This window comes from Oculina patagonica, chromosome 4 (assembly GCF_052425735.1).
Source record: "Oculina patagonica isolate OP01 chromosome 4, crgOcupat, whole genome shotgun sequence".
Classification (NCBI taxonomy): Eukaryota; Metazoa; Cnidaria; class Anthozoa; order Scleractinia; family Oculinidae; genus Oculina; species Oculina patagonica.
The window spans coordinates 13,987,318-14,001,491 of record NC_135761.1 but is presented as its reverse complement, the minus strand read 5'-3'; the positions used below and the strand labels follow the sequence as shown (position 1 = coordinate 14,001,491).

The 14,174-nt window shown below is 37.7% G+C and overlaps 4 protein-coding genes across 4 annotated transcripts in view; 3 read left to right on the top strand and 1 right to left on the bottom strand.

Annotated features, from left to right (window-relative positions):
* LOC144651464 (multidrug and toxin extrusion protein 2-like) overlaps positions 1-14,174 on the top strand; it is a 44,911-nt gene that overhangs the window by 29,088 nt on the left and 1,649 nt on the right. The gene's annotated exons all lie outside the window — the stretch shown is intronic.
* The window catches only part of LOC144651416 (uncharacterized), a 146,910-nt gene continuing 133,165 nt past the window's right edge, over positions 430-14,174 (top strand). The window contains exon 1 of the mRNA XM_078511348.1: positions 430-526. The gene's annotated coding sequence lies outside the window, so the exon portion shown is untranslated. The remainder of the gene's footprint in view (positions 527-14,174) is intronic.
* The window catches only part of LOC144648166 (uncharacterized), a 31,338-nt gene continuing 17,597 nt past the window's right edge, over positions 434-14,174 (top strand). The window contains exon 1 of the mRNA XM_078507795.1: positions 434-522. The gene's annotated coding sequence lies outside the window, so the exon portion shown is untranslated. The remainder of the gene's footprint in view (positions 523-14,174) is intronic.
* On the bottom strand, positions 1,550-5,249 carry LOC144649570 (uncharacterized). The gene is made up of 3 exons (XM_078509083.1): positions 5,132-5,249; positions 4,827-4,928; positions 1,550-3,778 (listed from the first exon to the last, which is right to left on the bottom strand). The coding sequence occupies exons 1-3, from the start codon at positions 5,243-5,245 to the stop codon at positions 2,861-2,863; spliced, it is 1,134 nt and encodes a 377-aa protein (XP_078365209.1). The 5' UTR covers positions 5,246-5,249; the 3' UTR covers positions 1,550-2,860.

Below are 14,174 nucleotides of genomic sequence, written 5' to 3'. Positions count from 1 at the left end.
CTATACCACTCTGCAACTGATCTCTAGACCATTTATATGTTTACTGATCTATTTGATATCCTTGTATTTTTGGTGGTAACGGCCGCCCATACTCCTGCCATGTCGTATATTTTAGCTCTAACAGATCGGCTGCAAGCATCTTAGTTTATACAAGTCTCCTTTAAAGAGAAATAATAAAAAAATAAAAAGCGAAGAAATGAGGAAAAAATAGACCTTAAAAGGTGTTCCAGTTCGCTAGCTTCATTTGCTTTCCAGATAACCTAGTATGCGGACATCCCGTCTTGTTTTGCGCGAGCGGCGAAGCGCAAGACATGTTGCGAAGTCGAAGCCGGAAGCGAAGAAGCGAAATCAAAATAACATTGCGTGACACCTCTAATTGCCACGGAGACGGAAGATGACGTCATCCGCCCTCATGGTCCGCTCCCCGCGTCTTCCAACTTCCACTTTCATTTTAGCCTTGCTAGTGTAATTGCTGTCTTCAACGTCTACTGCTCCTTGGTCCTGCGTTAATGCCTTTTGCAGGTATGTTTCTTGATATGTGTTGGTGTTTAATGGTAATTTAGTTTGGTGATTGTATTGTTATAAGCATCATTGGTATAGTAATCGGCGCCCGTTTGAGCACTCGATCGTGGACGACTAGCGCTTGCCAGCATTCTCGATTTATCGTAGCGGCTGTGTTTGCCAATTTCTCTAAAGTAATCCCTTTCACCAAGCGAAGTTAGCCATTCTATGTATTTATACATTAGCGATTGCCTTTGAATTCTTGTTTAATAAGTGCAAAAATTTGTCTTTCTACGATTCTAATGGACGGTTTGAGTGCTTCTGATGATCTTCCAAGCAACAATGACTGCTAAGAGTGCGGAGAATACTGCGAAACTACAAATTTATTTCAAACTATGATAGCTACATATGATTTCTAAGTCCTAATAATAGACCAAATACAAAGAAAATTGATTAAAGTAAATATGGTGAAATGCAAATGCTTGTGGAGTCGTGAAAATATGATCGCAATTCAGTGTGTAAGAGATACACTGTATTAACTATCAGAGTACGGTTTTTTAGCGCATTCTACACACATTCATAACCTAACAGCTAGTACAAGACGAACTTAAGTGGTTATAACAAAGTTTTGAAAAATTAGCTTGAGTAAAGCTGAATACAATAAACTTTGTTAAATGAGACACTTGAGCACAAATGTATTCTAAAGTTGGTGTAGCGTGACCGGTTACGTTTTTAATCTTTTAGCGCGCCAGACAGTTGTGAAATACTTACACAAAACCTTTTTGTCTCGTGTTACGTCGCGGTCACGTCGTGAACGACGTGACCGTGACGTAACACGAGATTATCCGAGGGGACTTGGTAGCTCAGGATAGTGCTTTGTGTAAGACCTCTCGTAAGGTAACGAAGTGATAAAGTAGCAAGGAAACAAGGTAAGAAATAGACATATTTACATAGATACATTTTGCTGATAAGATGCATCGGGATGCTGTTCTTCGTATTGCGCGTTTTCTCTTTTCGAGTTTTAAACGTGCTTATTTACACGTGTGAGACATGGTGTAAATGTTTGGATTACTAAGGTATGTGAATAATGTAATATATTACATGAAGTATCATCTTTAGTAATACCGCCAAATCTGATAAGGAGATTTTATCTCACATATGTTGCTTAAATAGGTAGTTTTTTACATGGAAAATGAATTTATCTTTACGGTAGGTTTGTGTTTTGATATTATATTTGCGGTGGGTATTGTTAAAGTATGCGGCTGGCTGAAAAGCTGTTGTTAAATTTCTGTTTGCGTTACAAGAAAGCCATTTTGGTGCGTGTTAGGGTCGAGGGTTGTTGAGGTTAGAGCAGTTTTCAGATATGTCAAATGATGTGTCAAAAGGAGAATATTAAGTGAAGTTACCACGCAAACAAAAATATTGATGTGGTATCTCATCTTCGGCTTTGTTCGTTTCTTTAAACTTTATTCAGTAAAGAATAGGAAGGGCGTATTATGAATAGTGTAGAAACAGAATAAAAGGATTAAGGGAAGTGCGATTATCGTTATCTGAGAAACAGGAAATTAATTTGCTTTGCTTTGTTAATTGTATACGCTTTCCAGAACGTGATATGATATTTTGAAGACACTAAGGTCACAAAGTCAAATTCATAATTCCTTTTTGTTTGTTTTTCTTAGGGCCGGGTCGCACTAAAAAAAAATTTGGAAGAATTTGTTTACTTTGCGGTGAAAATCTATCAACACGCGAGATTTTTAAGTGCGACCTCCACTTAAAAAAAAAGGCGATCCGATTTTCCAAAATTTTGTCTTTAATAACAAAGGAAGCCGTCTCCAGTGATAACAGAACCTGTCAGTGAAATGACATTGAAGGTCATGATCGCACGCAATCACAAAGCGCGGGAACTTACATCTACAGCATCTTCTCCCGAATCCGGATCGGCAAAGAGAACTTACGACAAATGGGTCCGACGATGATCCGAAAATGCTAATTCGTCTTTAGGCTGATAATTTCGATCGCCTGAAGAGCAGAGAAGCACGAAAGGTCTGGGATGAAATGAGGCGAGCACTGAACTCGAAATTTGGCACGAAGAGGACCAGGGATAAAGTGTTTTAAGCGTCAAGCAATCAAATTCATTTCCGGTTGTCACTTGCGAAGCCGGACCAAGATATATTAAGTGATAATACACAATACATCTTGCAACAGTATCAACAAAATGCAAGTATTCAAAGTTTTCACGGAACATATATCTTGTCCTTCCACGGCGTAAATTTCGAGAGTTTAAAGCGTATTTTACAAATAGACTTGAGCAAAAACAAACTAAACTAGCAAAACATGTGGCCATAGTTAGTAGAGGGGACTATGTTTGCCTTGCTTGTGTTTGCTCATCGCAAGTTCTCATAATTTCTTTCCGTAAAGCCTTGCACTTGGATTTCTTTTCCTTCATTTTGTAAGCAGTGACTAAGTCCTTGGCACGAGAGAAAGAACGGACCCGTACAAACATGTTAACCATGCAATCAAGAACATTCTTGCTTGTGTGACTAGCTGGAACAAGATGAGCACTGGAAACCATGGATTGATAATTAGAAATCACCTGACTGTCACTTGAAGCCTTGTGAGCTATACCAGCAATGTCAATTTTAGTACTCCCCATTGATGTTGAAATTTGAAAGAAATGTTCAGTCCTCGAGAATATGTTTTCAACCGGTTTGGTTATGGACCATAAGCCTCCACGATTCAAGCTGGATACCAGTTTTTGTGAGTCGGGATTCGATTCCTGCTTCCCAGCCTTGAGAATGGCCATTGCGTGCTGGCTTTCCAAAGTATCTGTCCTTGAAAATTTCTTGTGAAGTTTGTGGATAACATAACCCCCCAGGTACTGAAGTCCAGCCTTTTCTTTCTCAGAAAGGGCACTGCTGACAGAAACTGCTGCACTGTTCTGTACTTTTGATTGTCTTACATGAGCAAGCATCTTATCTGCAATCGATGTGGACAATAAGGTAGCTGCATTTCTTGATAGTCCTCTAAAATATGTTGTAGATTTCAGCGCAATCTGAGCATAGATGTTGCTGTAGATTTTTTCTGTGTTGTTACTCTTGACAAAGTCATTATAAAGCAGCTGAATTGTAGCGAACTCTTGTGAGTCTTCCTCGAGTTCCTGAAACTGATAATTCTTAAGTTCATCTCGAAGACCAGCTGCAAAAGCTTTTTCTTTTATAGTGGTCTGCAAAACGCATTTAACAATATCCACAAGAGTTCTTGGTGTAAGAGAAGATGGAGGGTCTGAATGGGGGGGTCCACATGTCGCTAGTCGGTTAAAAATTTCTTACTTTGTCGGTTGTCGGTTAGAATTTTTGACCTTTGTCGGTTGTCGGTAAATCTCAGTTAATGATTAAAAGTGCAAGTTAATTTTTAATATTTGTTATTTAAATTACGCAGTTTTAAGACCTCAAACTCTAGACGATATGAAAATTTGTAATAATTCATTATTTGGTTGCCCTTAAACCTCGTTAACTCTGTTTCTTTTTAGCAACGTGTTCGTCTAGTACCGATAAAATCATCTTGCATCAGCAAATGCTCGTCAAATATTACTTACACATCGAGCGAAACCGAAATTTGGACCGTATTCAGAAAAGAATAAAACAGAAAGATGCTTATCAACTCTTCTACTCGCTTCTTCTATTTGTAAGAGATTATTCTTTTCAATTTTTGCTTTCCTGAAAAATGGACGGCTCCTTTAGCCCTAAAAACTCCGTTAGATGTGTTTACTTAGCTTGGAAACACCTTTATGAGATTTTTTTCCCACCGGAACCCGGCTACGATGGCGTTCGATGGCAACCTTCTCGCCTTACACCTTTTCGAGCAGCAGCGGAGGTTCATTTGTAGAACAGTGGCTGGTAATCGAGGCCACAAGGCGTCCCGCTGTTGTATTTTCACTGCGCGTTGGTTATTCATGGCCTGTCACCACATGAATAACCAACGCGCAGTGAAAATACAACAGCGGGACGCCTTGTGGCCTCGATTACCAGCCACTGTTCTACAAATGAACCTCCGCTGCTGCTCGAAAAGGTGAGAGGAAACTTTATAATTGACTAAATTTTGAATTGGTGTGGTTACTTCTGAACTAGACATTTCCTAAGGTAGACATAAATTCAAAATGCTGTTCTTTATGAATACAAACGTCCGTATAACATCGGACCATGTCGGTTGTCGGTTGAATTTTATTTGTCGCTAATCGGTAATTCTTTCCTCGTTTTGTCGGTAGTCGGTAATAGTTTTCGCCCTTTGTCGCTAGTCGGTTAACCCCATTCAGACCCTCAAGATGGCGTCGAGTTGTTGTGCTTCGTGGCTCTATGTCTCTCGCAACCTCCTTTGGTCTTATATTTCTTATGGCAGTCGCTGCAAACAATTTCTTTCGATGGCTGCACCTTTATTATTAAAGACGAAATAAAAATAGGCGATCGTGGAGTAGCATGTAAGGTACACTGATGACAGAACGAGGCAAACTTATAGTTTCCGATCACAGAGAAAATCGAAGCATGCTTCGAGCGTGTTGTGAACTAGGAGTTCAAGAAGCAATTTTGCCGTAATCTAGCCAATATGGAACCATTTGATCTCATGAGCTACTTACATTAGATACAGAAATTTCAAAATGCTCTCCCAAAGCGTCATCTTCTTCTAAAATGTCGAGAACTGCGTCGAAGTCGTCGCCAAAGAGATAGAGTTCGCCTGAAGCGGACGCCATCTTGGTTTTGTGTGTGTGCAGGGTAAATGTCACGTGACAGGTATGCTCAACATCAGAAGGCCGCTATTGTTTTTGTCCTTTGATCTTTGCCGGGTTTCCTAACCAGTCCCCTCTACTAACTATGATGTGGCAAAGAAGTGTGAAACATACAGGAAACCACGCAGCGCAGACTATAAATGCAATGACCTCTAGACATTTCCTTGGCCACAATCTTACGGCTCTATTTAATACATAATGCCTCCAGATAAAACAGATCCCCATTAGAAAGAAGTGAGAAGCAAATTACGTCGAAAAACCTTCTCAGGAAACTAATTTGCTTTGCTTTTCACCACTTCGGCTTTAGATTTCAAGTGTAGTGTCAGGTGACGTTCTTGCTAAACAAAGACTGAATGTTCGGGCAACATCAGTCGAAGATACTGTGTAGTGGGTAGTCGGGGGGTAGTGTACAATCGGGTCGAGGGTTGTTGGCGCCAGAGCACTTTTCAGATATGTCAAATGATGTGTCAAAAGGAGAATATTAAGTGAAGTTATCACGCAAACAGAAAAATTGAAGTGGTATCTCATTTTGCGTTTTGCTAGGTTGTTTAAACTTCATTCAGGCCATAATAGGAAAGCAGTATATTGAATACGCGGTAGATACAGAATAAAACCATTATGGGAAGTGCGAATATCGTTATCTGCGAAACGGGAAACAAATTTGCTTTGTTCAGTGTACTTATGTCTTACTAATTAGGTAGCTGTATCAACAAGTTGCGCTGGAAGTTCTAAAAAGCGTATTGAGAATTAATAATTTAATCAAGGTTATTATATGTGACTGAGGGCTTTTCATGCACAGTTCTAGTTTATTTTCACTGAGAATAATTTTAGTTGCAAGGTGAGTGAACGGTAGGGTAACATGTTTGTGCAGAGGTGTATATAGAACACTTCTTTTACATATTGGAAGCTATCATCGGTCTTTAAGCGGCAGAGCAGAAGTAGTTATTGAATATTGACCTTAATTTTTTCATATGCTCACTAGTCGCGCACGACGGAGTTGTGATTTTTGAACAAGTTATGTAAAATAGAATATTTATTTAAAGGACGATTTCTAGAACGTTATATGACATTTTGAAGACACTAAGTCATCAGAATGGGGCTTTGTCAGGAGCCATTACTAGTAATACGCTCCTGGCTCTGTATATTTCAGAAGTAGGTTAAAAGCTTCAGTAGATTACAAATTGCAAGATTTCATGATTCCTATGAACTTGGTAATAATTTTTGTGAGTTGTAGCTAGTGGACAGATCACATTAGTATTTGCTGTTTATTGTATCAAGACTAGTACAAGTAGGTAAGCATCACAGATATATTTAGAGCGGTTTGTATGTTAATGAACGATTTCACTTGTCATTTAGTCACAGGGGGCCCATACAAGCGGCGTGACTGTTTGTATGTTCGAAATATAAAGAAATGTATAAGGATTTTGAAAGCGTCTTATTATCGTTAGCTTATTTCGAGTAATGTCTATGTTTAAGTTCAAAATAAACGTAAACCTACCTCAACTGTTGTATTTTGTCGTTTCTGCGGCTCAAAATGGCGAATTTGGGCGATTTGGAGGGTTTTGCGTTGACTGTTGCTTCACGTAATATTGGTAATAATTACGTGAAGCAACAGTCAACGCAAAACCCTCCAAATCGCCCAAATTCGCCATTTTGAGCCGCAGAAACGACAAAATACAACAGTTGAGGTAGGTTTACGTTTATTTTGAATTTAAACATAGACATTACTCGAAATAAGTTAACGACAATAAGACACTTTCAAAATCCCTTATACATTTCTTTATATTTCGAACATACAAACAGTCACGCCGCTTGTATGGGCCCCCTGTGATTTAGTTTGGAGAAGTAAGAAGTAATTTGATAGAGGTTTAGGGATTTATAGATAGGTACGCGATGTTGTGTATTGGTGTTCAGTAGTTGTTTTTTAATGCAATTATTTTTTTTGTTTTTTGTTTTCTAGGTTTTGTTTCGTATAACTGATTGTTTCCGTTGAAGAAACTTTGAAAGAAAGTTAGGGGAAGGCAGTAGGGAGAGCTAACATCAATTAGTGGGTTTATTTATGGATAAAGTATGAGGTAGGTAGTTTTATATTTCATTAGATATTTGAAAGCAAAAGATAATAGTTAGAAGCTTTGACAGTTGTCTAGCATTTTTTAGCTGCTTTGCATTTCTTGAAAACTGGTTGTAGTTTTTTCCTTATATGGAGTGTTTGGAATGTCATTGTAATTTAGAAAGTGTTATAATATTTCTAACAAGAGGCAAATGTTTGTTTTTTAGTGCTTTCTTCATTTGACGAGAACATAATAAATAGTTATGAATAAGCTAGTTATGTATCAGACTTGTCAGAATTGTCAAAAATGTATTAATCATTGTTTTTGTGAACGAGTATGTGAAAGAGGTAGGCAATTGGTTAGAAAAAAACGTTGTTGTTGTGCGAGATGTTTCGATTATGAAAAGCAGCAGCTTAAAACAGTGTCTTATGAGAGTAAAATTAATAAGTTTTGTTGTGATAAATGTTGTTTTAATGAGCGAAGAGTTGTGAAAAGAATGAGCAGAAAAAGAGATAGAGCTCCATCGAGAATTTGCTTGAAGAAAATTCATAGTTTATTTCATAAAAAGAGTGTAGTTAAACGTAGTATAAAGAAATATATTAAACGCAATGTGCCTGATTCTTCGCGTTTAAAAGCTTTTCTTCGTGCAGATGTACGTATCGATATGTTGAATCGTGCTGAGCATATTTGCTTTTTGTATTTAAAGTTAAGGTTTGAAAAGGTTATTTTATATTTGTTTTATTCTGGTTTGCTAGATTCTATTTCTGGTAGTCGTCGAAAGTGTAAAAATTATAGAAGGTTTATATTTTCTCCATTCTGGAATAATTTTTGGAAATTTAGTTATGATAAAAAATTTTCTTTATTTTATAAAATGTTATTTATGTGTGGTGATATTGAAAAGAACCCTGGTCCTGTGTTTAATTTCGGTGAAAATATGAGGGTCAATGACATGGAATGTTATGATTGTACTTCATTTTCATTACTTTGAAATAGATTACGTGCAGTTGGTCTTCTTCCTTTTGATTGTGGTGGAAATGGAGACTGTTTTTTTCGAAGTGTTAGTCATCAGATATTTGGTTCGGTAGCAAATCATTTGATAGTGCGTTTGGCAGGTGTTGAATATCTTAGAAATCATTGCGAAGAATTTGTTGAGTTTTTCGAAGGACAGTCTTGGTTAGACTATTTGAGTAGTATGTGTAGAGAGGGAACTTGGTGTGATGCTCTTATGGTACAAGCTGTTGCAAATGCTTATAATTTGAGAATTAAAATTGTGGAATCCGGAGATGGTTTTTCTGAGCTTACTGTTGTAGAATGTCAACACTCAGGTTTTGAGACGCGTAGGTCTATTGTTCTTGGTCATGTTGATGAATATCATTATGTGTCTACTATTCCTTTAGATTTCTGTGGTAGTAATGGAAGAGATAACGAATGTCAAAGAGTCACTTTTGTGGATGAGGAAAATGCTGATATAATGGTTAGGAACGGAAATGGCAGAATTTTACAGTATGTGCAAACAACAGCCGCGAATAATAGCAGTAGTAATGATGAACTGTCTTATATTGAGAAAACTAAGCTGAATAAAAGAATTTATATGCGAGAGTATAGAAAAAGAAAACTTATGGTTTTAGGCTTAAGCAATCAATGTAAAATAAATAGTAGAAATTCTACTGAAGGTGAAACGAAGAATGATATTGACTTTAAAGAAAACCGGAAAAAAAAAAGAAACAGTACAGCGGATTTTGAAAAGTTGATCGATGGTTTTCATTCAAGTATACAACGTGGTCCAGAATGTATTTGTACTTGTTGTGATCAGTTGTGGTATAGATCATCTGTTAAAAAATGTAATCGCAGTTTATATAGCAAATGTTGTTCCAATAGAGTTGATTCTTGTATTACCGGGGTAACTAGTGTGGACAATACTGAATGGATTTGTTTAACATGTCACTCAGGTTTGTTGCATGGAAGATTACCTTGTTGTGCAAAAGCAAATGGAATGTCGTTTCCAGAAAGACCAGAAGTGTTGAATTTAAGTTCACTGGAAGAAAGACTCGTTGCTCCTCGTATTTGTTTTATGCAGTTGCGTGAACTGCCAAGAGGTAGACAACTAAAAATATGTGGAGCAGTTGTAAATGTTCCTGCTAATGTTAATTCTACTGCAAGTTCTCTTCCAAGAGCATTTGATGATTCTTGTACAGTGGCAGTTAAACTTAAAAGACGTCTTGCCTATAAACATCATTATCAATTTGAAGTTGTTCGACCAAAAAAAGTTTTGGATGCAGCTAGATATCTTGTTAATACAAGTTCGCTTTTTAAAAATGAAGGAATAGTAGTTTGTGATTCTTGGATTGATACTGTTGAAAAAGGAAATAGCGAAGAGTGGTCTGAGTTTTTTGAAGGAAGTGCATTGTCAAATGCAGTTTCTAACGAGAACACTGAAGATAGTAGTAATAGTAGTAGAATATTGGATGAGAGTGCTAATATTGTTGACGATGACGATGGCTGGTGTGAGGCCCATGAACGTCCATCAGGGGTTACGGATACTTTACTGCAAGATTCAGATCCATTAACAGATGTTGACAAAATTATAAACGTTGCTCCTGCAGAGGGTAGTAGACCGTTAGGACTTTTTATTGACAGAGATTCAGAGTTTTTAGCATTTCCAGCAATTTTTTGTGGAAAACGAAGATGTGAAAATAAAGATAGAGTAATCCCTGTTCATTATAGTACCATATGCAAATGGGAATTGCGAAATCGAGATCGAAGAGTTGCACAATCCGTAAGTAACATTTTTTATAAGCTGAAAAAGTTGCAAATCAAACGAATTCAAAGGGTAAGAAATTTACTGCTGGTGATTTGAAGTGTCCAGACACAGTAAATAGATTGATTCAGTTGGATGAAGGGTTTAGAGTTCTGAAAGATATTCGTGGTTCACCAGCTTTCTTTGAACGTTGTAAAAAAGATTTATTTGCTATGATACGACAGTTGGGAAATCCAACTTGGTTTTGTTCTTTTTCAGCGGCAGAAACAAGATGGAATCATCTTTTAAAAATTTTGGGAAGACTTGTTGACGGTAAAGAATACACTGATTGTGAAATCAATGACATGAATTGGCAAAAGAAGTCCGAACTTATTCAGAAAGACCCTGTTAGCTGCGCACGTAACTTTGATTATATGATTCAACGTCTTATTCATGATGTTCTCAAAAGTGAATTTATGCCTGTTGGAGAAATTGCCGATTTTTTTTATAGGGTTGAGTTTCAGCAAAGAGGAAGTCCTCATATTCATTCGTTGTTGTGGATAAAAAATGCTCCACAGTATGAAGTAGACAAGAATGATAAAATCGTCGACTTTGTTGACAAATATTTAACATGTGAAAAGAATAATTCTGTTGATATGGTCGATCTCATAAATTTGCAGACGCATAGACACGCGAAAACATGTAAGAAAAAAGGTCAGAAAATTTGCCGATTTCATTTCCCGTTACCTCCTATGAGAAAAACAATGATTCTTACTCCTCTTACGAAGGAAAATTTTACTGATGATCAACTGAATAATATACAAGATCAATTTGATAGCAGAAAACAGTTACTTGATGACATGAAATATGGTGATGATATCACCTTCGATGAGTTTCTTATTAGACTCGGTTTAAGTGAAGAAAGTTACATAACTGCAATTAGTTTTCGCTTACTCGTGATACTGTTTTATTAAAGAGAGCTCCGAGTGAAATAAGAGTCAATAGTTACAACACTCTTCTTTTAAGAATATGGCAAGCTAATATGGATATGCAGTATGTTTTGGATCCATATGCATGTGCTGTGTACATTTTGTCATATATTACAAAAGGTCAAAGAGGAATGAGCAAACTTCTTGAGGCAGCTAGCGAAGAAGCCAAGTCAGGGAATCAAACGATAAAAGATCGAGTTCGACATATTGGAAATAAGTTTCTTAATGCAGTTGAAATTAGTGCACAGGAAGCTGTGTATATGGTGTTACAAATACCTTTAAGGCGTTCTTCAAGATTATTTCAGTTTATCAACACTTGTAATCCTGATGAAAGAGTATTTTTGCTAAAAACTATGGATAAAATTAAAGAATTATCTGACAATTCAGAAGATATTGAATCTGATAACTTATTAAAGAGATATCAGAGACGACCACGTCAACTTGAAAAAGTTTGCTTAGCTGATTTTGCTGCGTGGTATAACTATGTTAAAGATGAAGAGTGTGAAAAGCAGAGTAATTGTTAGCAACGGCTGCTACTTTACTGATCTGTAACACGAGACAGCCCAACGGGCACTTTGATCTTCATGCGTACGAAGCCATTGTTAGCCCTACATTAACATGTAATGTAAGGCTAATATTGGATACTTAAAAGAATTTCCAAAAACAGTCTGTGACTCACTGTCGCGTTCCCGAACCCCGATGAATGCGAGCTGGGCCAAACGCCGCTTCAACCAAGAACCACGATTCTTGCTTTAACTTTAACACTGCCTTTATTCTCTTACTTTCGTGGCACGCGGTGAAAAACTACAATTACAACATAGAGATGCGATCGGGATAAGGTACAACAATAGAGAAAATCAAAGGGAAAATCACAGGAAATCAAACTTACACAGTCCTACTCCGATAAACACTCCAAAACACACGAAAATTACGGCGGAACGAAGGATAAATCACTTTACGAGATTGATCGAGGGCGTACCTAAGTTGAATTACAAAGATGATCCGATAACATAGTAACTGATTAATAACATTAACTGGTAAAAGTCAAGTCCGGAAATTAGCGTGAGTAACGCCACAAGTCAAGTCCGGAAATGAGTAGTTTTAAGAATTCTTTAGACAGCCTGTTACCGATCAGTTTCTCCAGGATTTCACTACAGTCAACTCTCGTTATAGCGAACACGCTCGGGGCGTCGTTTTGTGTCCGTTATAGCGAGAGTCCGTAATAGCGAGAGTCATTTCCAGTCAAACCTCTTTCGCCGGGGATCTGGATTTTGTCCGTAATAGCGAGTGTCCGCAATAGCGGGTTGTCCGCAAGGCGAGAGTTGACTGTAGTTGCACCTTACTGCCGCTCATTAACCGCTATGTAAAATAGACACAATGTAATTAACAGAAGAAGGAAAACAAACGAGCAAAACGTATACCGTAGAATTCCGGTTATAAGCCCTGGGCTTTTACAACTTCGTAAGGGTTTTTGGGTGGGCTTATAAGCGGGGGGGCTTATAACCGGAATTTTACGGTAGTTGGTATAGCGCCAGACAGTTGCAAAATAATTAACATGACTCGCTTCTGACACTCCATTTTAAGTTTCCCGACGTTACCAATCGAACTATTCGGTTATCGAACTCAATCAAACTCAATCGAACTTAATCGAACGTTTGAGTTCGATTAGCTCGATAATCGAACACAATCGAACCCAAACATTTGTGTGAGAGAGTTCGATTGCGTTCGATTTCCGAACTAATCGAACACAATTGAAAAATCAAAAATTCAGATATTTGTACAGTCTGTCTTGGTAACAGCTACAAATGGATAATTGACTAGCAATACCTTTTTTGAAATAACCTTTGGGTATGGAAAATACGGCATTGATTTTACAAATGAAAGAATAAACAAGGATGAAAGCTAGGAAATTAACGAGAACTTTAAATCAAATTGGAGTACAGAACACGTTAACAATAAACAAAGAAATAAGCAACTAAGGAATTGCAGCCGGCAGGATAACTTGTGAGCTTTTTTTCTATAGTAGTAAAGTTGACAAAACCAATTTTCATTCAGTTTATTTATTCGTTATTCTGGGATATACACACGCGCTTATGGCACTCGTATTCACCAGTTTTTCGCATACTACCGGTACTACCCCCATCTCCAGTCGAATGCAATCCGACCGTGAATCCAACGTCGACTGTTGTTTTTCAAACACCATCCAGCCTTATATTGAACGCAGTCAAACCTATCGAACTCAATCGAACTCAATCGAGCCCAATAAAGCGTTCGATTGCGTTCGATTCCTCAATATATATGTTCCTTTATAAACTGTCGTCTGCTAGCAGAGGTCACATGCTCTTTCTTGTCGCGTACACACTATGGTTTTCAAAAGGTTTTGAAAATGCACACTGAAAATGCTTCAAACGACGGAACTGAACTTCTTCGGCACTGACTACGCATGTGTCAAATTGATAGCTTACCGTCAATTCACAATTTTGCTCCAGTGGACTCTGGCCGGTTTCGATATTTTGAACATGCGCCGGATGCTCATTTTAAATTGTCAGCCAATCAGATTTGAGCTAGACTGTTCACAGCCCTCTATTTTCTCGTAATTTTCTTGGATCGTTGAACGCTAGGCAAGAATGGTGAGAGAGCTGGACTTTGTTTCTCTAGCGGTCTTTGGCCTTAAAAAATAGAGAGGATGTGAACAGTCTAATTCGAGCGGACGTCCACGAATCTTGGACCTTTTCATGCGGTTTTTTATTATATTTTTATCATTGTACTTTTTGCCCTTTGCAGTTCAAATTCGTTTGTATTAGCACGAACACAGAAGAATAACAAATGCTTAAAAATGTCTATTGGAACTGGTCAAGTGCTGACCAAAATCAAAGCAAGCCCTGGGGACTAGATTGGTAAATTTCCTAATTAAAGTCTTTCGACTTGGTCTGGAACCAAAGACACTGTTCTCTCACCCGTCCACACTAAAATGATAGGGTTACGTTAACAAAATTCCATACTTCAGAAGGCATCTTTAGAAATGTCTGTTGCTGGTACAAACAAAAGCCCTTTTCCATCGGTTTAGTGGGTACTATAGGTACGAAAGCATCAAAAAACCTGTAAAGTATGCCACT

What these genes read in the sequence shown, in the direction of transcription:
- LOC144649570 (XM_078509083.1), bottom strand. Translation starts at nt 5,245, where the DNA reads ATGGCGTCCGCTTCAGGCGAACTCTATCTCTTTGGCGACGACTTCGAC. An exon ending in TTGAAATTTCTGTATCTAAT is followed by an intron (nt 4,929 to 5,131) that starts GTAAGTAGCTCA and finishes TTAATAATAAAG; the next exon opens with GTGCAGCCATCGAAAGAAAT. An exon ending in CGAAGCACAACAACTCGACG is followed by an intron (nt 3,779 to 4,826) that starts CCATCTTGAGGG and finishes CATTCAGACCCT; the next exon opens with CCATCTTCTCTTACACCAAG.